The 26260-nt window shown below is 42.3% G+C and overlaps 1 protein-coding gene across 2 annotated transcripts in view; it reads right to left on the reverse strand.

Annotated features, from left to right (window-relative positions):
• Positions 1-2764: 2764 nt before the first annotated feature.
• The window catches only part of SPOCK1 (SPARC (osteonectin), cwcv and kazal like domains proteoglycan 1), a 498253-nt gene continuing 474757 nt past the window's right edge, over positions 2765-26260 (reverse strand). The window contains exons 7-11 of one of the 2 annotated variants that reach the window (XM_077768681.1): positions 18891-19007; positions 15164-15385; positions 10181-10243; positions 3610-3747; positions 2765-3137 (exon numbers count right to left, since the gene is read on the reverse strand). In XM_077768681.1, the coding sequence (XP_077624807.1) occupies positions 2947-3137; positions 3610-3747; positions 10181-10243; positions 15164-15385; positions 18891-19007 (731 nt within the window). In that variant the 3' untranslated portion in view covers positions 2765-2946. The remainder of the gene's footprint in view (positions 3138-3609; positions 3748-10180; positions 10244-15163; positions 15386-18890; positions 19008-26260) is intronic. The other variant, XM_077768682.1, reaches the window with a different exon arrangement.

The following is a 26260-nucleotide window of genomic DNA, read 5'->3' on the forward strand; positions in this document are numbered from 1 at the left end:
TATAGAAAGGGCTCTTAGATGTTACTATACAATGTGGTCAAGGTAAAAAATGAAAACAAAACCAAATGTGAATTGCGTTCTGGGAAAAGTAGAGGGGCAGACCTGGACAGACACAAAGTCATTCACTGCTGCGTGTGGGGAAATGGGCATAAAGAAGGGGAAACTGATAACAGAACCTCAGATTCAGTATGAAGGTATTCCCATGCCAAGAATATCTGTAGAAACAAAAAGACATTAATATGGCAGACAGCTAACCATGGTGGAAAAAAATTCTGGGATATTTAAGTTGGATGCCGAGGAAATGGTACTAAAAGAAACACTGTATGGACTAAGAATAAAACTATTTACTCGAGTGTCCAATAATGAGTTAGTGAGGCTTCAGTTCACTACTTGTCTCAAAGAAGGTAATGGATTATCATGGTATTATGTTTTTGATCAAGATTTTTATGTGTAGTTAGTTGATAGCAAAAAGAATCCTGCCCAAAAAGAAGAAATAAAAAATTTTACTTCTAAGGATAAGGTTACTAAAAATCGAATCTTTAGTAGATGTGAATAGTACGAAAGCCCTTTAAAGGTCCAGTGCCGTCCTGCCAAAGTTGAGGCATGAAAAGTGGTGGTAATGTTGCTCCACTGATTTTGGGTTCCAGTTTTGGGAGGGCTTTTTATTTAATATCTTAATGAATCAAAGTATCTTCTTGGAATACCTTTGAAAATGAGCACCTCGTTAGCTTACCGGGAACTCTGACTACTGAGCACACTCTTCTCCATCATTAAGTTAATGCTGAGAATCTTTAAGTGTCATCTTAATCTGACACTTGTCATAAGATAATTAGGCAAATTAAAATCAGTGGCTCTCTGTTCCTAGAAGTTTCTCCAAGTGAAAATCAATTTGTTGATTTTAATTTGTTCTCTTGTGCGTTTTTCCAAGCTCAGAGAGACGGTAACAATGGTTTCCTTTGATGGTGTAAACGGAGACTTTTTTTAATGTCTTGATTCTTTTATATACTCTATTATAATTTAGCTGCAATTAAACACCTGCTTTCTACATTATGATCTCAGTGTTTTGCTCAAGTGAGAAAAAGAAAATTGAAACAGAGATCATGCAGTTGAAATCCGACTACAGAGCTTGCCTCTGGCCTCTCTAGACCTACGGTCCTGATTGTACACGTGTATATTAGGCCAGGGAAGTTTATTGTTATCAAGCATGTTCATTTCCCATTTGAGACTAACTCTAGGGATGATGCCACTTTGGCCAATGCTAGGATTGGAAAGTGCTGGTTGGAGGTGGGTTGACAGAGTGCAGAGTTTTTTGCCTGAGTTTATCTGGTTGTCTTGTGGACAGGCTGGAACTCATGAGGCAAGAGAGGGGGGAAAAAAAGTGGGCTAGAGAGCTTTGCTGGGAGGCTGATTAGGGCATCCAGGTAGTTGGAAATCAGCGGTGGAGAGGGAGCTTAAGGGTTGGTACTGAACTAAATGGGGCCACTTTGAGGACTATTCTTTGGTACTTTGTATCAGAGTCAGCTTTGATAGGGTCAGAAAATCTAAAAATGATAGAGATAATGACCCTGCCAAATTTGGAGACAGACTCAAATCGTGAACTTGCTTAGGGAAAAGAAACACTGGTGAAGGGCTTTCTTCATTGGTTTCTTGACACTTGTGCAGGTGAGGTGATGGGGGCAGGACTAGCTGGTAAAAATCCAACACTAGCTTCTCTGTGCTATGATGTTCTTTTTGGCCTCCCTCTGGGATTTTCTTTTTTTTTTTTTTTACAAATGATGAGTGGTAGAAAATTGTACAGCTCATGTACCCTCGTTATGATCTGTGGATAGAAATGGGGCAAAAGCAGAACATTAGATTAAGAATCCGGAATTTTCTTCTGCTAAGGAACACTGTGGTATTGTCTTCTCAGAGAGCAGGGGATGTGGATACATCCTTGGAAAAAAAGCCCTTGCGTAGGTCAGGAAGGTAAGAACCTGTGGTGGACAGGATTGTTGCAGCCCAGGGTGGGGCTTGGAGCTGAAATGAAAGAGATGGCTTGTGAAGTTGCCCATGTGGGAGTCTCATGGCTTCTGCAAGAAAAGTGATTTAGGCGGACAGAGGCTTATCCAAATCAAAAGGGCTTCCAGTAAGTCTGCTAATGCATAGGGGAAGGATCGCAGGCTGCAAGTGCTGTTAGTGCAAAAAAAGGACTTTGATACACATTTCTTATTCCAAAAATTGTGACCCAGGTCTGGACAAGCTGACAAATTTATCATTGTTTTCCAGATGAGTTTTTAGAGGATCTTGAAACACTTTTTTTTTTTCTGAGAGGTGTGTGTGTGCACCTTGTACACATACAGTCTGCTCTGTACCTATTTAAGCATGTACAGAGAGAAGCATCCAGACACCATTTTGATTAAAGAAAATCAATTCCCCAGAGGAACTCTTGACTGAATTAAGGCTCTTGTTTGTAGGAAGCCAGATAGAGTGGTATGAAAACTAATTTTTAATTATTAACACCGGGGGTGGTGGGGAGAGGAGGGAAAAAAGTACAGTGTGGTGTGTTTTCCACGACATCTACAGGACACAAGAAAAGCACTTAGACACCGTAAGGCCGGGAACCATGCTGGAATAACCACTGTTGTGGGTAATCAAAAAGCAGCTTTGACGTTTACAAGGTGGGGGCTCCCTGCACTGTCAGAATCCCACATAAATCACATGCTTGTTGCAAGAATCTCACGGGAGGGAAGGGGGCTCCAATTCAGCCAGCCAGTCACCTCTCTANACACAAGCGTATGCAAAACCAGAATGCTCTGGGGACAAGGAGCGATCTTCCAAACCTCAGGTCAGGTACAGAGAGCAACAATGGAGAAGAGGCCTTGGTGCTGTGCAGTCTTAGATACAAATGCAGGAGTAGGAAGTGACTTGCAATTCTGTGCACACCTCGTGTCCTCTTCCTCATGGGGACTACCATATGTACCCAACCTCATCCTCTTTGTCGTCGTCCTCATCCTCATCATCCTCCGTCACTGCCCGGGTGTGCACCCTCAGCTTCCCCAACTTGCCCTTGGGTCCCAGCTCCCGTTCATCCTCCTGGTCATCCAGCAGGACCACGGAGCCACCGCTGCCAAAATCCCCTGAAGTTTCCTGCTCCTCTTCTGAAACAGTTAGAAAGGAGAAAAGATGGAGGGTTAGTTTCTCTTGATACGTTAGGACCATGTGAATGGTTCCTTTGCATGTGACTCCACTGTAGGGAAAAACCATGCAATTTACTCTCTGAATACTGGGGCGTCTCAGCCTGGATGGAGCATAAGCTTCGGGGACCCCAGAATTCGTGAGATGGTTCTACGTTCTTGGGTAGACCTTTGGGAGGTTTATGGAAGTCACTCTCTGCCTGCAACAGTCCTGAAGGTTAAAAAACGGTATCCCATCTACTGGTCATGGTGAGTTCCTGCCACTCAGAAAGCTAGCTTTGCATCGTCATGTGTGATTTCACGGTTACTTATGTCACTGTTGTAAACTTGCTCACTTTAAACCACAGCTACGTCTTGAAAGTTTTCTGCCCAGATCTTTATACAGCGAGGACATGCAAGTCATCACTGTGGTGCTAATGTAGAAGACCTTACTCACCACAGCTCACAGTGCCCTGTTTCCTGGAGCCGGCCAGCTCATTTCCGTATTTATCCACACACCAGCACTGCCCTGTGCTCCCATGGCACTGTGTGGCTTTGTAATAGCCCTCCTCATTACACCGAGGTATGAATGCTCCTGAGGGAATAAAAGGTCCAATTTGAATAAGATGTGCACCAATACTCAGGGTTAATGCCCTCAAAAGACAGGGAAGAGGGCTAACATGTCAGACAGGGTACTTCTGCAGAGGTAGCAGGGGAGTATGGGGCAGTCAAGATTACAGGGCCCTGGGTCTGCTCAAGATTAGACAGGATCCCTTCTTTGAGGAGTTCTTATTTTTCCCCTCTAAATGGTGAATGGGCCGTACTCTTACAACTTTTTAATATTTTCCAAGTTTTACTGAGATATAATTGATATGCAGCCCTGTGGAATGTCAACTGTAGGGCAAAATTTGACTTACATATACTGTGGCATGACTACCACTATAAGTTTAACAACCATCATCTGAAAGATTAAAAAAAAAAAAGATGTTTTTAGGATTTACTATTAACAACTTTCCTGTGTACCATATAGCAAAGTTGACTCTAGTCCTCGTGCTGTACATTAAGTTCCTAGTACTTAAATGTCTTACATCTAGAGGTTTGTACCTTTTGATCACCTTTCTCCAGTTCCTCCCACTTGGAGAGAGAGGGAGAGTGTGTGCATGCACACTTGAGTAGAGGACAGACAGAGGCTGAAGTGGGCTCCACACTGACAGCAGAGAGCCCACTGTGTGCCTGGACTGGAATCACAAGGTGATGACCTTACCCAAAGTCAGATGCTTAACCAACTGAGCCACCCAGGTGCTGCTGAGTTTTTGCTTTAGATTCCACATATAGGTGAGATCATACAGTGTTTGTCTGACTTATTTCACTCAGCATCGTGTCCTCAGGGTCCATCCATGGGGTCACAATTGGCAAGATTTCCTTCTCTTACTGGTGTATAGTACTCTATTCTGTACACACACACTCACCCACCAATAACGTCTTTATTCAGTAATCTGTTGATGGACACCTATATTGTTTTTATATCTTGGCTATTGTAAATAATGCTGCAGTGAACATAAGGATACTTATATCTCTTCGACAGAATGTTATTTCCTTGGGATATATTCTGAGAAGTTGAATTACTGGATTATATGGCAGTACTATTTTAAAGTTTTTGATAACCTCCATACTGATTTCCATTGCGGCTGTACCTATTTACATTCCCACTATCGGTGTACTAGGCTTCCCTTTTCTCCACTTCCTCACCAGCACTTGGTATATCTGGTCATTTTGATGACAGCCATTCTAACAGGTGTGAGGTGATCTCTCACTGTGGTTTTGATAAGCATTTCCCTGAAGATTAATGATATTGAGCATCCTTTCATGTACTTGTTGGCCATGTGTATGTTTTCTTTAGAATAATGCCTATTTAGATCTCCTACCCATCTTTAAATCAGGTTTTTGCTACTGCGTTGTGTTCTTTATGCATTTTGGGTATTAATCGCTTGTAAGATCTATGGTTTGCAAATAATATTCCTCATTCTGTAGGTTTTCTGATAAAGTTGGATGTAGTCCCACTTTTTTTTTTTTTTAATTTAGTTGCTCATGGTTCAGGTGTCCTATACAAAATATAATTGCTGAGGCTCATGTCAAGGACCCTTTTCCCCTATGTCTTCTTCTAGGAGCTTTATGGTTTCCAGTCTTTAATCCATTTTGAGTTAATTTTTGTGACAGATCTAAGAGCTCTAGTTTCAGTCTTTTACATATGAATGTTCAATTTTCCAAGCACCATTTATTAAAGAGACTAATAATAGACCATTATAGTTGTGTTTATTTTTGGTTCCCTTGATCTTTGGGTCTGTTATTATGCCACCAAGCTGTTTTGATGATTATAGCTTTATAAGGTAGCTTGAAATCAGGAAGTGTGATGTCTTCCACTTGGTTCTTTCTCAGGATTGCTTTGGCTATGTGGGGTCTTTTGTGGTTCCATATGAATTTTAGGATTGTTATTTCTACTTCTGCAAAAAATACCAGTGGACTTTTGATAGGGATAGTGATTAATTTATAGTTTGTTTTGGGTGATATGGATAATACTTACTCTTCCAATCGATGAACATGGGATTCCTTTCCATTTATTTGTGTTGTGTTTGATTTCTTTCATCAGTGTCATAGATTTTTCAATATACAGATCTTTTACCTCCTTGGTTGAAACATACCTGCAAACAAGGAAAATTGTACTTCTTCCTTCCAACTTGGATGCCTTTTGTTTCATTTTCTTGACTGACTGTGCTGCCTAGGGCTTCCAGTACTATGTTGAATAGGAGTGGAAACAGTGGCCACTTTGTCTTGTTTAGGCCTTAGAGGAAAAGCTTTCAACCTTTCACTGTTGACTATAATGTTGGTTGTCATATGCGGCTTTTCTTAGGCTGAGGTTTGTTCCTTTTATACCTAGTTAGTGGAGAGTTTTTAGAAATCACAAATGGATGTTGTGATTTTTAAAGTCCATTTTCTGCATCTATTCAGTATCACATTCTATTAATACAATATATCATATTGGTTGATTTTTGTATTTTGAACGATCTGTGCATCTCAGAATTAAAATCCATTTAATCCATTTAATGCACTACTGAATTTGATTTACTAACATTTTATTGGGAATTTTTGCATGTACATTTATTTGAGATACTGGCCCGTCATTTTCTTGTAAGGTCCTTTCTGGTTTTGGTATTGGGATAATGCTGGCCTTGAAAATGAGTTCCGGAGTGTTTCCTCTTTGACTTTTTTGGGAAGAGTTTAGGAAGGTGTGGTGGTATTAATTCTTTAAATATTTAGTAAAATTAACCAGTGAAACCATTTGGTCCTGGGCTTTTCTTTATTGGGATATTTTTTGATTCAGTCATCCTACTAGTAACTGGGATATTGTTTTCCTGTAATAACTACTACTCAGTCATGATACATTGTTATTGGAATACTACCTACTGAATTTGTTGATCCTTTTGCATCTATGTTACTAAGTGATAGAGGCATATAGTTTTATTTCTTCAAATTTTTTTATGGCATCCAATTCATGAAATGATTCAGGTATTTTTCTTTGCCTACTCTAGACATTTTGAATACATTTTCTTCTGTGAAGGACTTAACTCATAAAAATATTTTGGCCTACTGACTCTTTTTTTGGAGGGGTGAGGTTAGCATTTTGATTCTGATTCACATTAATTTCATGGTTTTTCATACAGGTGGGTCTTCTGTTTCTCTTCCTTATCCATTTCAACTAGGTTTTCATGATTCTGTAAGTTGGCTTATAGCAGTGGTTGCCAAAGCGTGGTCCCAGGACTAGCATCTGCAGCGTGTCCTGGAAACATCTTAGAAAAGCATGTACTTGGGCCCCATCTCAGATCTACTGAATCAGAAACTGTGTTTTAATAAACCTTCCAAGTGATTCCAATACATGCTGAAGTTTGAAAACTACAAATTTACAGGACTTGTATGTGAAGTTACAGTCCAAGTTCACAACGGTATTTGAATGGCTATCATATTGCCAGCTATTTGTCTATTTCATTACTTTCTACTTTAGTGTTGGTCATTTTCTTGACTTGAACTAAATGTTCAAGTGTTTGTTTTTTCATAAATGCATTTGAAGCTATGACTATTCCTCTATGCTCTTTAGTTGCTTCTGTCTGATTTTGATACACAAACCTCATTTTCATTCAGTCCCAAAAGTAGTTTTTATTTTACTTTTGATTATTATACCCCACCCTCCATGATGTATGTATGGGGTTTGGGTAGTCTCACTTTTGACTTCTACTTTTATTGTGTTGTAGCAAGTCAATTTAATATTCCATGCTTATGTCCAGGAATACAAATATAGGAAAGCTCATTAATTTTGTTATCCATCGTCTGATTACAATTGTAGATATGACATTTCCTTCTTGAAATTCTGTTTTGTTTTAAAGTTATGGGCATACTATAGTATGGTAAAAGAAAAAGGAACGTTTCAGCAAAATGATATTCCTTCTTTGTTTTTAGAATTCAAAACAGTCATTGCTTTTGTCACATTTTTATAAGAGGAGTCTTCACTATCTTTTAATTTCAACTGTTGGTGGAATGGTTTTACTGGTAACTCTCTAAATATAACAATTTTTACATTTATTGTGATTATAGACATCCTTGATCTTATTTTTACCACCTTTTATTCTCACTGTTCCCGACAATCTGAAATTTTAGTTGTCCTCACACTTGAATGCTCTGCTTCTCAGTTTTGGCTTTTCTTCTGGTGTATGTTTCTAGATTGCACGCTCATCTTCTTTAGGATACTTCTGAGTGTGTCCACGGTAGAAAAAACTTTGCTTACCACTCTGGCTTCCTACTCCCTAATTTTATTTTAATTAATAGTCTCCAGCAGGAAGTGTGGCATTAGAAACAGATTTTTTTTTCTACCATTTTAAACCTGGACTTACTCCTAGATCTAGCTAATTCTAGCTAGATCTTAGACACCCAGCTCACCAGGCTATTCTAAGATGACCAGGCTCTCAGAGATAGAATGGTAAACCATTCCTGGGCTGCCTGGGTGGCTCACTCAGTTAAGTGTCCGACTTGGGCTCAGGTCTTGATCTCACGGCTTATGGGTCAGAGCTCTGCATCCGGCTCTGTGCTGACAGCTCGGAGCCTGCTTTGGATTCTGTGTCTCCCTCTCTCTCTCACAAATAAACATTAAGAAAACCATGCCTAAAATGATAGGTAGTTCTGCAGGTGCCACACTCTGACTTACGATCTCAGCACCCCTAGTTTGCAGGAAGCAAAAGGAATGAGAAAAACAAAAAGATGCTTCCAATGACCAAAAGGCAGAGAGAGTTGTGAACAGATTCCCAATAAGGTCTGCCAAGGAGAAGAACTACCAGAACGCTGGGGAAATACTGATCCTCCTGGCACTGAAGTTGGAAGACAATAGCACTTATTAGACCCCAAAAAAAGAGCTTAGCCTCCAAGCTGGTAAGAAGCAGGTGTTGCTCTAAATCTATAATGTAAAAGAATGACCATTTTTTTCTAAGTATGCACTAATTGTAACTGATAAGGTGTTGTTGCTTTTTTTTTTTTTTTTATTTGAATGCCCCGGAAAACACACTAGGAGATTTCCACATGCAAGAAATGATGTATAAGAAGGTCAATGGTATTTTTAGGAGTCAGCCAGAGTAAGCTCTCCATGTGGGGAGGGGTGATAAACCAAGCTTTAAAACTAGGTGGCATTCAAGGTAGGACAAAGGTAGGCATTTCATTTGTGTGAGCTAGGGCAAATGGGAGAGGAGACATTTTATCTCAGACTACATGCCTTACAAATGTCTCATTCATTATTAAATAACAAAGTGGTAAGAAGATACCCATAGCCAATGAAAATAAAACTTAAAAAATAGATTTGTACTAATTCTTTTACTACCTGTGGACCTTGGGCATATCCCTCAAAGCCTGAATAGCCTCCTACACGGAGAAATCAAATTAGAGAGCACAAGCCCTTGCACTGGCCAGACCTATGAAAGGAGGGCACCAGCCAGTTTGCCTTCAGCTTAGAAAGCTACCTTTGTGTTTTTAGAACCTAGGTCCTTCTTCCTGAGTCGAATGGGGGCATTATCAGAAGTGGGAAGTCGGAGGCAACCCACAAATCAGTGGAGGAGAAACTAGCTGAGTTCACAGACTACTTAGATGATCTGCAAAAAGACTTGGCCATTTTCTTCAAGCACACAGGTACATGTTTGAAATGGCAAGCTGCTTAAGGGATGCACTTGCTTCTTAATGCTTAACAAGAAAAATTCTGAATTATTGCACTCCAGCTGTCAGCTCTCATTTTAAAAAGCAGGTAAAGCAACTCAGACTCCGTTTTTTGGCAAACAAATGAGGTTTACCAGTCTCTGCAATAGGCGGTGCTGGATAAAGAGGACACGCAGCTGAAAGGGAACACTTCAGTGAGCCAGCATTTGTTACCTTTACCTCAGGCCACAGATTGGTACAACGGGGAAAAACATAGTTACCATTCAGGCAAAGAGGAGAAATAGGCCCTGTGGAAACAGATTTATGCTTTCCTCCAGGGATTATTATGCACACAAATCCAAAAAATACATTTAGGTCTTTGAACCTTATCTGATAAATACAGAAGAGGGTACAGTTCGTCTTCTTCCCTGAATGGACAATGTGACCAGGAGGGAATTTCTGTAATTTAGAGACCCTACAATTTTAACTAGGAAAATATTCCATTCAAGAGACATTCTTGAGAGAAGAGAAAGCCAGGGTTTAGGGAGAAGTTAACAATAAAGATGGTGCTGGGTCCCCGCCCTTGCCGGCCTGCCCACTAGTCCTGGGCTAATGGACTAGGCAGCATTTCCCAAACAGCTCACGTATCCTCAAATTACATCCGGCCAGCTGTCTGGGGATGAAGCAGGCATTTCTTTCGGGAAACAATGTTACCTAATTGAATAACCATTGCTGTGGCTCAATATTACACGAGACATGGATGGTTTAATTAGTTGTTTAAACGAGTGACAAGAAATTGTACTTACCCAACAGGCTTTTCCCCTTGCTCAGCTTCTGAATCCTGTTCATTTCATTCTGGCAAGGGAGACCTAAAATATAATTTATGAAAGTCAGTTTCCAGATGGTGCGGGACATAATCTCTAATGATTGGCTTCACTCATGAAGTGAAATGTACACAACGACACACCTGGGACTGGAATTATTCCATATGCTGTTATTAAACAGCAAAACAAATTCAGGCCATTAGTGTTTCTAATAAAAAAAAAATCTTACACCATGAGGTACATAAATAGTATTTGGGGGCTACTTGCATTGCATAGTAATTTTTCTTCCCACCACCAACTCACGCACATGCCCCGTGCCTAACCCACAGACCGAAGCAACTAACCAATACTTAATCTAACCCAGGTCTTGCTGCAGGAGAGAAAGAGGATTAGAATGGCTAACTCAGACTTTCTGGCTCACTGCCCCAGGAAAGGAAAACAGAGGCCTCAAGAAACAATTATAAAATTAAACAAACTATGAAGCTTTATAAGAGATGTACAGTGGCAGTGATTATAGAAAAGTGAAATCTTGACTCTCAGCTCTGTCCTTGATTATAAGATACCTGTTGCCACGAATGAATACAAAACTCAGAGTGGGAGCTACGTGGCCAAGTAGGGCATAAGAAAGTATGCAGTTCTCCTCTGTCTCACTAGAACCTATTCCATTCCAAGCTTAAAGAAAGATGGCCTCACCAGTTCTTGAGTCACCATGACTTGGCTTTGTGGATGCTGTGGCTCTAGGAAGGCTCTCCTATCTGCTCATGGACCTTGAGCCAAGGATAGAAGTATTCTGATTCTCAGAACACTTATTATAGGCCCCGAACTTGCTTGGACAGAAGTAGTGTAAGTACCTGACCACCTTCTTCCATCTTTTACCCTGTGGACTGCACAACGCCACCCAGTCTTGTTGCTTGTTCCTTAAGAAAAACTAATACACTTTGTTCACTCATGGGTTTAAGGTGCTTTCAGAGTGCAGGAGAAAGATATAAACTGAAAACAACAAAGAAAAAGGGAAACAAATTCCATGTTTAAAGCATTTACTACGACAAATAAAGGACACTTACTAAACACTTAGAATGTAACGGACAATGTTCTAAAATTTTGTCCTAATCCTTACAACAATCTTATAAAGTAGGTACCGATATTATTACTATTTTGCCATAGGAAAGCTCATCTTTGTGCAAAAACTGTGGCATTTAGAAGACTCTTCCCGAAGACAGAAAAAGTTGCCCACATTCATATAAACACTGTGTCAGGGAGTTCCTTAGATGGTTCTATGGTAATTGTAAAAATTTTACTTCTCTTTCAGTAAGGAAACATGAATCAGACTGAGACCTACTAAAAACGACTGCAAGAAAACCAAACTCCAGATGAATTCTAATGACAAAGACAATTGGGGCACCTTGGTGGCTCAGTTGGTTAAGGGTCTGACTACTGATCTCAGCTCAGGTCTGTTCAAGACCCTCCCTGGGCTCCATGCTGGGCATGGCGTCTACTTGGAAAAAAAAAATCGCCACACAAAAAGGACAGTCCGGTTCAATGCAGATACCAAGGCTGTAAGTGACACAGTAAACACTTAAACAAATGAAGGCTGTATCTGAAGCGATAAAACTGGTGGGCAACGTGCATAGTGCTGACACCCCTGAGCAAAGATTAGTCAAATGGAACCAAATGTTTAATTCCAGAGCTCAAGAACGCATGACCTATCTCAGGAGAAAGTATTACAGACTGAGCAAAATTAAGATATATCCTAGAACATGGAAAAATTTAAAGCACTCTCTCAAAATTTTCTTGGACCAGAGCTTAATTGTAGAACATCTACTCATTAATCATAGTAAAAAAAAAAAAATCCTCACATATGTAATACCTGTGGTCTATAGCTAAAAGGGTGCTTTGGAAAAAAACTTTAGCATTGAGTATGTGCATTAATCAACAGGAAATAAGAAATGTGGGGGTCAAATAGAACTCCCAGGACTCATTCTGGGCCAAGGAGGGAGGCAGTAGGAACCTAACTTAAGAAAAGGAGAGAGAGGGATCTCAGGTATGGCTCAGGTCATGACCTCAGAGTCATGACATAAAGCCCCATATAGGGCTCAGTCCTGGGCATGGAGCCTGCTTGAAATTCTCTTTCCCACCCCCTCTCACAAAAAATAAATAGTGAGAGAAATGCACAAACAAAAAAAAGAACTATGACAAATTGGCTTCTGTTGTACTTTGCTCAACTTTTCCTGGATACCATAATGTGCCATCAATGGGGTTCTGACCTCCTTCAGCAGTTGCTGAAAGGGAAGCTTATCCAGGGACCTCCACATAGCCTGGTGACCAGCTCTGTCCCTTGATAAAGGCAGTAACCTCACTCTTGGGGTCCTGGCATTATACCTTCAAGGGAAGCACTAACACTGAGGCTTTGCTTGCTTAGGCTAAGCCCAAACCCTGGCTGAAGTTACATGATTTGATATGGACTCAATCCCAAAGCTAACATTAAAATCACTCCAGTATTTCTATTAAAATAAGAACATGGCTATTATTTAACACAAATTTGGAAGTACTAGCTGATGTGATTAGAAGAGAGAGAAGAGGTCTAAAAGTAGAAAAGAAAAAAATTATCACCATTTGCAGAGGCTATGATTGCACACCTGAAAAATCAAAGGAAACCAACCAGAAAAACTATTATAAACAAAATCATAATTTAGTAAGGTGGCGGTGAGCAAAATTAATGCTGAAACAACCACCAGAAGGGAACTATGATGGAAGAAAATCAATTTCCTTTAGAAGCACGATAAATAGAAGGGAAGTATAGTATCTATGAGAAGAAAACTTAAAAATGTAACTCCAGGGGCACCTGGGGGGCTCAGTCAGTTAAACAGCGAACTCTTGACTTTGGTTCAGGTCATGATCTCTCAGTTTGTGAGTTCAAGCCCTGCAATGGGTTCTGCACTGACATTGTGGAACCCTCTTGAAATTCTCCTCTCTCTGCCCCTCCCCCACAATAAATAAAAAACATTAAAAATATAGAACTCTATTGGTTATAGGAATATACAGGAAGCATTCAAATTAGAGGAGGAAGAAAGGTTAGTCAACAAATGACAGAAAAGTAACTGAACAACCATCTTCAGGAGTAGGGGGCGGGGCTATGACCCTATCTGATGATACACCAAAAACATCAATAGTCATACAAGAGTTCAATAAACAATCAACCAAACCATGCTGAAGAAAACACAAACACAAGAGAATCATGTACCAGGAAATACTAAAGGTATTTGGTACCTTTACCTAAGGTACCTAAAGGTACATATTACCATTCTAGCCTTAATATAAGACATACAGCTTCTAAAAAACCATAAAAGACGGAGAAATTTTGCATTCTTAAATTTAAAAATTTCTTCCGAACAAAAATGCACCAAGTCAAAGTTGGCAAAAATATATTTGCAATACATCTCACTTAACCAGTACTAAGGTCCTTAATTTAGGAAAAATTCCTAAAAACACACCAAAAATGTACAAAAAATAGGAATTTCTTAAACACAAAGGTGTTCAGTCTAAGTTACAGTAAGGGAAATGAAATGTGACCCATGAGGAAATGTAACATCTTGTTCCTTAATTTGGCAGTGACCCCAAGTTTGGCAACACCATGGGGAACCAGGTATTCATGGTAACAGTAAAAATTGGTACAACCTTTTTGGAAGGCAAATTGGAATAATGCTTAAATTAAAAAATGCACAATCCCTATGACCAGTAATCCTGCTTTTAGGAATGTATTTTGTAATCCTATAAACATAGAAGTAAACATTATGCTGCATGCCCTTTGGTAATGCACATTTTCTGCTGTGTGTGTGCACTGACTCTGAATCCATGCAGGCACACACACACACGTATAATTTAAATACTATAATATTCGTAGCCATCTTCCTTTCCTGGGTGTAGGTTCTGATAGCCATGCTTGTAGTAGGTTATCCATGATACCTGATTTATGCTGAGCCATAATTTCTTGGGACTAGAATTCAAATACAAGCCAGTCTCTGCTAATCCCATGAGCTGTGATTCACCGCACTTGGGTACAACCCCAGGAAGCTAAGGCAGAAGAAGTAAAGCCAGACCATGTGGCCTCCAACAGACTCAGGGCTCCTGCCCCTAGATTCTTGAGAATCTATAGATGGACTCTCTTGTCTGACTTTCCAACAAATGAGATACTCCTGTATTCTTTACACATATTCTCAAATATTGCCTTTCTTGAGTTAGTGGGAGTTTATAACCAAAATCTCCTTGTCTACAAGATTCATATAAATCTGTATTTACCCGAGAGAAAAGGACAAGTGGCTTTCTCTAAGGGGAACATGGAGAATTCATGTGACACTGGGAATTACGACACTCTCACACTTATACAGTATTTCTCACATTAAGGATCTCACAGTGACCTTGGGAATTTTACAGCAAAGGTTTCAACACCCATTTGACAGATGAAAAACCTGAGGCACAATATAGTTAAGAGATGTTCCCAGAGGGTGACTGAAGTAATGGACTCTACCATTATGCTCTTGAATTTTCTAATCTGCCAATGAAAAAACTGAAAATAAATGAGAAGAAAAGAGCCTTTGGGTCTGCCATTAAATCAGAGGAATGCCACAACGCCTGGGTGGCTCAGTCGGTCAAGCGTCCGGCTTCAGCTCAGGTCGTGATCTCACAGTTGGTGTGTTTGAGCCCCATGTCAGGCTCTGTGCTATGTCATGAGCCTGCTTTGGATTCTGTGTCTCCCTCTCTCTCTGCCCCTCCTCCACTCATGCTCTGTCTCTCTCTCTCAAAAACATAATTTTTTTTTTTAAAAAATCAGAAGAATGCTTTACTCTCTAGCTGTGTTCTTCTGCTTGCTGACCTCCGCCCAGGGCCCCTCCCCAGTATGTGATATGCAGGCCTTCCTTGCCCAGTGTGGCTTCCCTGAGTTCAGATCTCCGCCTCTCTTCCCCTTACCTCCAGGCTTCTGGAAACAGTAGCACCACTCATTGTTGGAAAGCTTGCCATCCTTGAAGGAGTCACAGGAGTTGAAGAGAGGTTTGATACAGGGCTCATACTTATCCAAATAGATGGCATTGATCTCTGAGTGGTCAAGCAGAAGGTCATAATTCATATCCAACTTGTTAAACATCCAGCCCAAAGAGTCCTTGCAGATGGGCAGGATGCTGGTGTCAAATCCTGCAGAGACAAGGGCACATTTCAGTGGCCACCCAGCCTAGACTTACCCACCCCAAGAAGAGGCACAGAGCCCATGTCACCTACATCTTCCCCTGAGACTATTTCCTTCCACGGGCCAGTCTCAAAGGCACACTACAAGAATATAGTGTTGTTTGAGGGCTTTAAATAAAATAACTTAAAATGCTCTTAAAGAGAAGTAAGCATGTGTTGCAAAGGGAGCCAGTCCCCAATACTAATTTATATGTGATAGAAATAAAAAGTTTTCACTGACTAGACTTGCTTAAAACAGGGTATGCCCAAAAGGAAGAGCACAAATATGGTGAGGAAAAGGAAAAAGTTATAATTCTGCAAAGTATACTTTTATATTTAGGGGGGAGATATGTGAAAAACCAAAACAAAAGAAACTATTGCAAAAAAAAATATGATGGCAGTGAAATCAAACTCTATAGCACAATCCAGAAGCACTGATTATGTCCCAAAGGACTGTTAAATCCGAGCCGTTTGAACATTAATGGGAAAACAAGCCAGGTAGCTGCTTCTGTTCCCTATTCTTCTTTTCTGCAGTCCCCTCAAGAGATACATGATCTGGAATCCAAATTGAGTCAGACAATAATTTCTTTCTTATTTCCCTGGAGGATGGGGTGGGGGGAGTTTTCTTAAAGAATTATTTGTTTCCACAATGGAAACTGTACGCCCTAGAATAATAACACTTTGCTTAACACTCAGGATATTGAGTCTACTGTAGACAACCCCCAGAGAAGGCATGCCCCAAATCTAAAATTGGTCTTTCTGTCAAAATCAAAAGCACTATGCAATTTAATGTTGTTCCATGAGTTGGATTTCTAGAAGTGGTTTTAGGTTCCCAGGAAAAATTATGAAAAAAAAAAAAACACCGCTCACTTGTGTGTTATTTAAGGAATTCCTCTAAGCACCTTATTTTTAATCATCTCACTGAATCCTTCTAATAGTCCTATAAAATGACATATCCTCTCTACAGATGGAAGAAAAAAAAGCTCAAGGCTTAAGCTACTTGCTCAAGGTCATAGAATTGTGGAGTTGGGCTTCAAATACAGGTGGCCAGCCTTGAGTCTACATTCTCTGTCCTTCTCTCAGGGCTTCCTCTGCTTCACGTGATCCTCCTACCCTGAGGACGTCTAGTTGGCTTGGGTGCCACGCTTCAGGACGGGCAGGACAAGGGAGTGATACAGTGACCATGACTGAGGTCCTGATGGGGATGACCACCCACTCCCTGCTCATCAGGTTTCTGTGTGCATTACCAACCCCTGCTTGCAGAATAGGAGACATAGCAAAATGTGCCCACCTTTGTGAAAGCCTTATTCTTTACAAAGAGATCTTCACTGTCCAGGAAGTGGGGAAGTAAGTACAGCACCTCTTCTCTGAGCTCTCACAGAACCCTCTGCTTCCCCTCACTGTCAGTGCATGTCCATTAGATGCTAAGCTCCTTGAGGGCAAAGACTGCTACCCTTCAGTAGTCTCCACCAGTGTGGGCACATAGTAAGTGCTCAGTAAAAGTATTTATTGAGAGAAGTTATCTAGCTACTGCAGAGTTTACCTCTTTAGACATAAAATTCAATTTTTGAATTTATTCCTATTGGTATCTTAGAACATGTCTTAGAAAATATCTCCCTTTTTAAGAAACACTAGGGGACATCATGTGGCCACTTCTTTGAAGGTCATGATTGAACGATCTCTATGATGAGGATGTCCTTAAGGGCTAATGAGCAAAGCAAGATAATTTACTCTGACACGAAATGGCTCCACATTTTTATATAGAGTATTTTATGTAACATGCATCAGTTTTATAGGATATTAACATTTTACTACTAGGGAAAGAGGAGCTCACTGCTGAATGACCACCAAAGAGAAGCGCAAAGCCGGTTGGGCAGTAATCTAAAGGTCAAGCCCACTCCTCACCCATTGGGAAGGTTCTAAAGGAAAGATACCTGCACCTGGTATTTAGGAGTGAAGTGGGGAAGAGAGCAGCCCTTCTGGTTGGCCCCAAGCATATGGGACTTGTAAGGTCCCATGGTTTCCTCTTCCAAAGTCCTGAACAATGCATCTCTCTCTCTCTTACAGCCTCGTGGTTACTTTAGATTCCCTTCACTGCAATCACTTCAGGACATGAAGCCTTAAAGGCTCTTCGGGGACTCAATTTGCTTCTGGCCAAGGGCAGGTCTTTAGCTAGCTCCCTAGCTGTCTGTAGAAGTCTCCTGGGACTGGAGGCTGCAAGGAGCAGTTCTCCACACATCAGTCTTCTCTTCACTGAAAGGTTGTTCAAAGCCCAGGGGCCCGGCTGCTCCTGGAGGATCCCAGGGAAAAGTTCTTTTAGACCATCTGTGCCTTAATTGTCCACTAACTCTCAGGGAAGCCTCCGGCAGGAACAGAAAGAAACATTCTTCCTTCCTCTTTCCCACAGACCCAACCACCTGAAACCACTCTTTGGACACTTGGTGTTTACTTCTCAGAATTTATCTTTCCCTTAAAATAAAAGATCTAAACGAGTGAAACAACTGTCCTCTGTGTCAATATTCTCTACCAGTATCTACAGCTATGAACAGCAAAGAATAACCAAAGTTTAATGTGATCATTCTTATGTTGGCCAAAGACCAGATGCTGATTAAGCTTTGGGTCCCAACAGTTGCAAAACTCCACATATTTGAATAACTGTGTTATTGAGGAAGACATTCTGAGCCAATGGGCCACAGTGTGAAGAATTCCATCCCTAATGCCCTTTGAGTTCAAGGCAGCAAGAGACACCATCAAGGTACAAAGATGCTGGCCCACTCTGAGTTTTGTCTATAGCTTATGAAAAGGCTCTGAATACAGGCTCTGCTATTTCAGTGATGAGGTGAACACTGGTCTGGGAGTTTTATGGAAAAAAAATGAAGTCTAATGTTCACAAAGATAAATTATCAAAGATGTGTGATACGTATGTGTTGTTTATAATAGCTGAACATGAGGAATGACTTCAGCATTCCAAAATAGAGGTCTAATTACATAAATTACATCTTTAGCTTGGGAATCTATGTAGCTATTAGAAAGTGTAATAGTACTCAACAACACAGGAGGTCATAGCATGCTGCTAAGTGATAAAAGGTCATAAGAGGTCATAAAACAACACAGGCACATAGAAATTCTTGTATATGGCAAGGAAAACAATTGGAAGTCTATGCCACAACATGTTTACAGTTGTTACAATAGTAGATTTCTAACTACTTTTTGTATTTTTACATATACTTAATATGTTTTCCAAAATCTCTATACTTAAAATATTATAATTTTGTGGCCAGACTTTTAAAAATATAAGCTGTTACATAGAGGAGGGGGAAATGCTTTGGAATCAAAAAATACTTTAAGTTGGTTTGTACATTTAATGCAGTGTTTCTTTGAGTACCCTAAAATACTGTTAAATCAACAGTGTATTGGAACTAAGGAAATGTGGTATTTGAAATGAAATAAATTAGTGAGAGTAAAGTAATCTTACTGCCTTGGGCTGCGTCAGAGCTGGTGGGCTTGATGACCCGGTTGGCATCCTCATGAAGGGCTCCAAACCAGTCTTTCAGCCGGGAAGCAAGGTTCCTCAACTCCTTGTCTGTGCAGGCTGCAGAAAAGCAAAAGGAATCAACAGTGCATCGATGGACTTTCTCCTCTTGTTAGCCCTCTGCCCTCAAAATGCAATGCCATCCACAAAGCCATGCTCAAAACAGACCTCCCTCTCCAACCATGATACAACTCCTTACCCCCACTTGGAAAATAGCCCAAAGATACAATGATCACCGGTAAGGAATGTGCTGGAGAGCCTAAACTCCCCCGCTAAGCAGCATGGTTCAGAAGTGAATCTGGACAGCTTCAGAGCTGTTAAAGCAAATGCTAATGGTCTCATAGGTGTTCACCAGCCTCCAAAGACCATAACAGATCCTTCTTGCTGACCCCATAAAACTTGTAACTGCAATTTGCCACACACCACATTTTCTACTAAATTCATGCCAAGAGATTAACACTTGGGAACAGCCAATGTCCTTAGTGAGAGGCTGCCTAGAACAGCAAAATATCCCAGTACCACACAGTATCAATGTTGGTTCAGCCCAAGGTTGGGATTTGTGCACGTGGCCTATTTTGCTGACTTTTTGGCAGACTGAACAGACTTTCCCCCAAAGACAGATGGATGGATTCTCCATGTAAGTGTCCTTTCTCTTTGCAGCCCATCTCTAACTATCTGGATCATCTTTTAGAGTACAGCATATGAACTGGGGCCAAGGAATACTCCTTCTGAGAACAAGAGGAAAACCTGGATGGATGGATGGGTGGATAGCAGGGTACAGCTTCAGTGAAGGTCTCATGGGGTGCTGAAGTAAGGCTTGAGGGAAGAAATCCATGAAGAGAGAACAATGGTGTGGAAAAGGGAGTTGATTTACCCTTCCTCCCAGGTTTTAACCTAATTCTGTGTATAGAGACACCCTACAAAGGGTCCAGGCAGTGGCCCACTTCCAAGAGGCATAAAAACCAGCCTTTGGCATCTGGAGCACCAGAAACTCAAGACCCGAGGGGCCAAACTCCCAGTAAGAAGGCACTAAAACACGAACCCCACAAATGTCACTTTTCCCAAATTCTAACACTACAGGGACAGGCAGCACAGAGGCCAAGCTAAACACCATTATGGTACGGAGCCAAGGTTTGAGTATCTCGTGGAGCTGATGGGACACAGGTTAAAGCTGGACCCTACCAGTGAAGAGGGACCACAGCCAACACCCCAGGCTCGCTACCAGAAGGCACTGGGGCAGTGATGAATGAGTAGACAGTCTTGCCCAAACTCAAGGCCAGCCTTCAGTCCATGCAAGTTCTCACTCAAGTCAGGTCATTGCCTCCATCCGCCTCCAGAGGAATAGAAGAGTATCCTACAGATCCTCTCCTCATGTCTGCTTTCAGGAAAGCCCATTTTTCCATAGCCTGGAATATGTGGTTTGATGGGGAATAGAGCCACACTTCACAGACCTCAGGTGGGAAAGGCCTCCCTGACTCTCTATTTGAGGAGGCAATGAGTAGACTCAGGTGGGTCTGTAGAGTCTTAATGCTCTCGTAGCTGTGCTCCTCATTCTAGCCAGGATCTAGGGCTACACTCTACAAAGCATGGAGTGTACGCACTGTTTATACTCAACATAAGTAAGGACCTCAAGATACTCAGCCTTGCTTTCAACAACCAGGATGTGACTGTATCTTAAAATACTGTCCAGGAAATGGCACCGAGAATTGTCTTTACAGTCAGCAGAGTTTAACAGCTCTGGGCTCACAAGTGCCTGGAATGAGTCCCAACTTCACCACTTACTAACTGGATGACTCAGACAAGTCACAACCTCTCAGCACCTCAGCTTCCTCATCTGTAAACCCAGGATATCAAGTGAGCATAAACTAGACCAAGTATGTAAAGTGTTTAGCAAAGTACTTGGTACATACCAATTGTTGAGCATGTGCTATGATTTTAATTACCACTGCCACTATTTTTAAATTGAAGGTTTATAGGTTAAGCTTAGAGCAAATATCACAGCATGCAGAAAGCCAGTACAACAACTGTACCTCAACAAAACTGGCTTTGGCCACATAAGAAATTGGGAGAGATGGGTACTTGCACTGGATACAGTTATCATTAGCCAGATGTGGCTATTTATATTAACAATAATGTATATAAATAAAAGATAGGGTGCCCAGGGTGGCTCAGTTGGTTAGGCATCTGACTTTGGCTAAGGTCAGGAGCCTGCGATTTGTGAATTCAAGCCCTGAGTTGGACTCTGTACTGACAGCTCAGAGCCTGGAGCCTGCTTCAGATTCTGTACCTCCCTCTCTTTGCCCCTCCCCCACTCATGCTCGCTCGCTCACGCGTGCTCTCTGCCTCTTTGTCTCTCCCTCTCAAAACTAAATACACATTTAAAAAGTTTTTAAATAAAAGTTAAAAGATAGCTCTTTGGTTGCACCCACTCCATTCCAAGTGGTCAACAGTCACACATGGCTGGGGACACGGTAGAGGATAATACATATAGAGAGTGTTTCCATCATAGCACAATTCTGTGCCAGATAACATTGGATGAAGTTAGCTATCCCTTTGGGATTTCCAACTTTTTGGAGGTTCATCATGATATGTTGTACCTCTGCTCCTTCCCTTTGGTCTTTAAAGATGGGCTGAGGAAGAAGGGACATGGACTGGTCCCAACTTGGAACAGTGGGATAGAACGCTCACTTTTCTGACTTTTCAAATGCTGAGCAGCTCATAACGGGAGAGGCTGTGGTCTGTTTTCCCGATGGGAGTGAGATGTGGGCTCTAGAGTCAATCTCACATTTGAAAATGGAAAATTAATAGCATCTATTTCTTCTCAATTGCCATGCACACCATCTATTCTAAATGTTCTCTGAGCAGAGAAAATTGCCAAGTCAACTTGCAAAGGAAATGAATCCCCATCTCACACTGTAGGATAAATTAGTCAGTCATGTTTAACTAAACCCTGACAGATGTGCAGGTAATCTATATCTTTAGAAGGCTGTTGAATTTCCCACAGGCTTTCCAAAGTACACAGGCTCTGGATGGCGGACAGAATCAGGCACTGGAATCTTAAAAGAGCGAATCTGTCACTCAGGGGGAAGTGCACAAGCAAGATGCCAATGGCTTGGGTACAGAGAGATCAGAAGGCCGGAATGGAGATAGGAGGCACTCAATTACTGGGCCCTATTCACTTGCTCTGTCTTCCATTGAATGGTCCGAATGGGGACAAAGTCAGGCACAGTTGGCCTGGAGCTAGATACATCCCAGAGGAAAAAATAAAGATGACAGCCTGCAGAGAGCTATTTGTTCAAATTGGGGATTCTAGCCGAAAAAAGACATGCCGGCAATGGGGGAGTAGGGAATGCTTGACTTTGAAGGGGCCTGTCTTAGCCCCTGATAAAGGTGTGAACTGAGGATTGATGCTTTCAGAAGTAGAGACTCCAAGGGCACCTCCCACACACTCATTTCCTTTCTGGGGAAAATTAATTTGGGGGGAGAGTAAACCTTTATAAAACCATATCCACCTGCCATTATCCCATGGTGCCCTGAGGTGAACCGCTCCTTGTGCTTTCTCCAGAGGGGGGATCTGAGCTCTCCTCTCCTCCTGGTCAGGGAAGTCTGGTACCCAGGCCAAGAGCATCAGAGTCCCCAGAGGAAAAGACGGTGCTATTTTGGGAGAGGACTCAGTTCACTCAGGCAGGCTAAGACCTGATCCCCTTGCCCATGGGTTACCTTCCTGAGCGAATGACGCCAGCCACTCTTCTTTGTTTCCTCTCCCTTCCCTTCTTTTCCCTCCTGCCCTTCACTGGGGCTTCAGCTCACTCTGAACTACCATCATTCTCTCAAATGTTCCTGCCAACATCCTATTCCTCTGAGTTGTCCATACCCGCCTTGTTTCTATAAGTTACTCCCCGTGTTTTTGACAGGCCCTCACTCTGCTCTAGCGTGGCTGGAGTGCAGCCTTATTCCTGCCTCCTCCTGTGGTCAGAGAATGGCACTACCAGGCACTCACATCCTCAGGACACACACTAGGGAAGTGTCCTGGGATACCTAAAAAATTTCTTGCTTCTTGCTGGCTCCACTGCCTTTGTTCCAGTCCTCATCACCATCATTACTTCCCACCCCACCCCACTCCTGGCCAAGAAGGCTAGATCAGGATCCTAATTGGTTTTCTGTCTTTCCCCACTCTCCCTTCTCCATCCAGCAGTCAAAGCGCTCCTTCTAAAGTCATCAAGTCACTTTCCCCGCTTAGTTAGCTCCTTCAGAGCCTCCTAATCACTCTGCAGCGAGTCCATATCCATAATGTGACCTGTGCTTCGATCGTGGTGCCCTGTGCTGCCTCTGGTCTCCCTCCTAAAGGCTCCATGCTCTGCTCTCTCTGTCCTTTGCAGAAGCAGCCCCACCTGGAGCACCCTCCTCAGTGTCTTGCCAGTGCAAATTTCTCCATCAGATCTCTGCTTTTAATGTGTTTTCTCTTAAAGGACTTCCCTAACCCTCACACGAGGAGGGTTCCCTTTTGTGTGCTTTCAGCACTGTACTTCTGGGAAGCACACCTGTAACCTCTTATTCACTGTCCGTATTCCCCTCTAGATGGGAGCAGCACTCGGGTGTAGCTCACCTCATGGGGCCCAGCATCTTAAGCAGCCAGTTACTGGCATGAAAAGTGCTCTCCATAACACACTAATGAACTGAGCATAATAACCCTCTTGTTGCCTTTTACAATCTTCAATGTATCCATCTGCAAAATGGCATAATAAAGCTCAGCTCATAGCATTATTGCATGTAATAAGATAATATCAGTAAAACATAGCTCACAGCTACTGGCGTATAGCAGGGACTTAACCAGTTTAGATTCCTCTTCCCGTATCCCAACTGGCTATATAATGTGTTATAATTTTATCCTTACGTTTTTGTTGAAGCCTGAGGAGATGCTTGGGATATAAAAAAAAATAACTCTCCTTTACTTATTTTGTAGGTGGGTTGGTACAAATTAATAAGGTTCGACTTGCAATATATGTTTGCCTTCTCCCAAAGAGAAAAACTCTGTAACAGAGGGTTTGGGCTGACATCTCTGTGCCTATGTTCTCTCAGCCCTTACCAAGGAGGGATACATAGGAGTTTTTCAAAATATATGTATTTAAAAAACAAATAGGAAAGCACAAATACACTGGATAGAAAGCTCCCTAAGTCACACAGCTATCAAGTGAAAGAGAAAGGATCTAGATGCAGGCTGTCTTCTTGCTGGGCTTCCCTGGGTGCTGGATGGCTCCTTGCATTAACTGGGCTTGGGGGGAGGTGGTACTAACTGAGGCAATTAATAGACTCAGTCCATTTTTTGGCTTGGAAAAAATCAAAACATCAGGCCTTCACATGTACAGGACGTTCTGCCAATGATGCAGGTGAGGCACCTGGCAGAGTATTAGAGGGATGCAATCAGGCTCTGCCTTCATTAGCTTTGGCGCAAGAAGAGCGGTCCTATGGAAGGGGCGCGCAGCCTACTGCCTTCCTGTTCTGCTCCCAGGAGCAGGGATCACATGTGCAGCCGCTGGGGCTTCATTAGAGAAAAGTGGAGTGCCACTGCACATTACTCCAATGTGTATAAAAAGACAGCTTTGTCCCCCAGGAAAGCCTGGCGCTCAGGCAGAGGAGGGCCCAGGTAATTTGGTGGTATCCCAGTGGACTCGTCCTGTCTGTTTGGAAAATATGAACAAAATGCAATAAGCAAGTGTAAATAAGGCACACGCAGCCGCCGTGGAAAGTATATAGCCCAGGGAAGAAAATGCGATCACTTTTCCCACCTGGGCACCCTCTCCCTACCCCCAACTGCACTCAAGGCCTGGAGCTTTAAGGGGCTTTGAGCCAGACGGTGTGCATGTAAAGCAGGAGTACATCACGAGTGACCCAACTGACAGAGGCAGAAGGGGCACTGGTGCCAATACTACTGGGGAGAGAAGCCATTACAGGGTCAGTGCAGCACTAGGGAGGTGTTGAGGGAGGAAGGGAGGGGTGATCTCATCTATGAGTATTTGCTTGTGGGGCAGTGAGCCCAGAAAACACCTACTGAAGGAGAGAAAAGGTCGCTTAAGTATCAGTAGATGGTTCCTGCCTGCCCCTGGGCCACCATCACACTGCCGTCCTTGTCTCCTTCAGACAAAGCCAAGGGCTAGAGAAGAGCTGGTGAGGAAGTTTCAAATCGGTAATGGTTTTGGAAGTGGGGAGACAGAAGCCAGGCAATCCCAGCTCCTTTCAAAAGGGTTCCCAAAGGGGGTAACAGGTGTTTCAAGCTGGTCTCAGCTTACTAATGGCTGTGCGCATTGGAGGACACTCTAGAAAGGCCTCTCAGAGGATTATACAAAAAACCAGACAGAAGGAAAGGAGATAATCAGAGAGATTAAGAAAAACATATTTGGAAGGATATAAAAAGTGGAGGTGGGGCAGACATTCTGCATTCAGAGCTGGAGTGTTATATCTAATAGAGTGAGCAGGAGTGAAGAGTGTGTGTGTGTGTGTGTGTGTGTGTGAAAATCCTAACTGAAGCCACATTTGAACACCTAATGGTGGATGTTTGAAAATGGCAAATCTGACACGCAAGCATTGTAGGCAATCTGTAAACCTCTGTGAGGGCACCCATTACTGGTAAACTCTTGTAACTCATGAAATCCGTCAGCTAAAGAGCTAAAGAAGAAAAACACTCCACCTGTCACATGAAGCCACTGCGTTCTGCCCCTCTAGCCTTACCAGAGCTTAGCTCAGGGTTCCGGAAGAAGTTAATATGAAAACAGTTAGAATTTAATTTAAACTTTAGTGCCTCTGAAGGTAATTAAAGAGTTGGGCCAGACCGGAGCTCTCTCTGGAGCAGGCCGGGAGGCCTCTCAGAAATGGAGACCTGTGAAAGCAATCTTCTTCAGCCCTCCTAGGTGCTGTTGTGCTTAATTACTTAATCAGAGCAACACTGCACTCAGTGTGTGCAATTAGCAACTCCTTCAAAAAAGTCCAGCTGAGGCTTCTTCAGGGCGGATTAGAGGATAAGCAGAGTCCAGACAGGAACAAACACAAGGATAGCTTCCTTAGCTGCTCAGGAACACCTAGGCTCCATGCCATCCTCAGGTACCTGGAGGCTCCTCTTCCCAGTAGGGACCAGGCCCCGGTGCTGCTGCACACAGAGCACATGCCAAGTGCCCCAGGGTTGGGGAAGTGTGTGAGAATGCTGCAGAGGGGTGCTGTACTTTAGGGGAGCTGGAGAGAGGGGGAGATTGACCGAGGCTGCAATGCCCTAGGAAAGTGGACCCTAGTAAACTGGAACTCAAAGAGGTGAGTGTTGATTC

This window comes from Crocuta crocuta, unplaced genomic scaffold (genome assembly GCF_008692635.1).
Source record: "Crocuta crocuta isolate KB4526 unplaced genomic scaffold, BGI_CrCroc_1.0 scaffold64, whole genome shotgun sequence".
In the NCBI taxonomy this organism is placed as follows: Eukaryota; Metazoa; Chordata; class Mammalia; order Carnivora; family Hyaenidae; genus Crocuta; species Crocuta crocuta.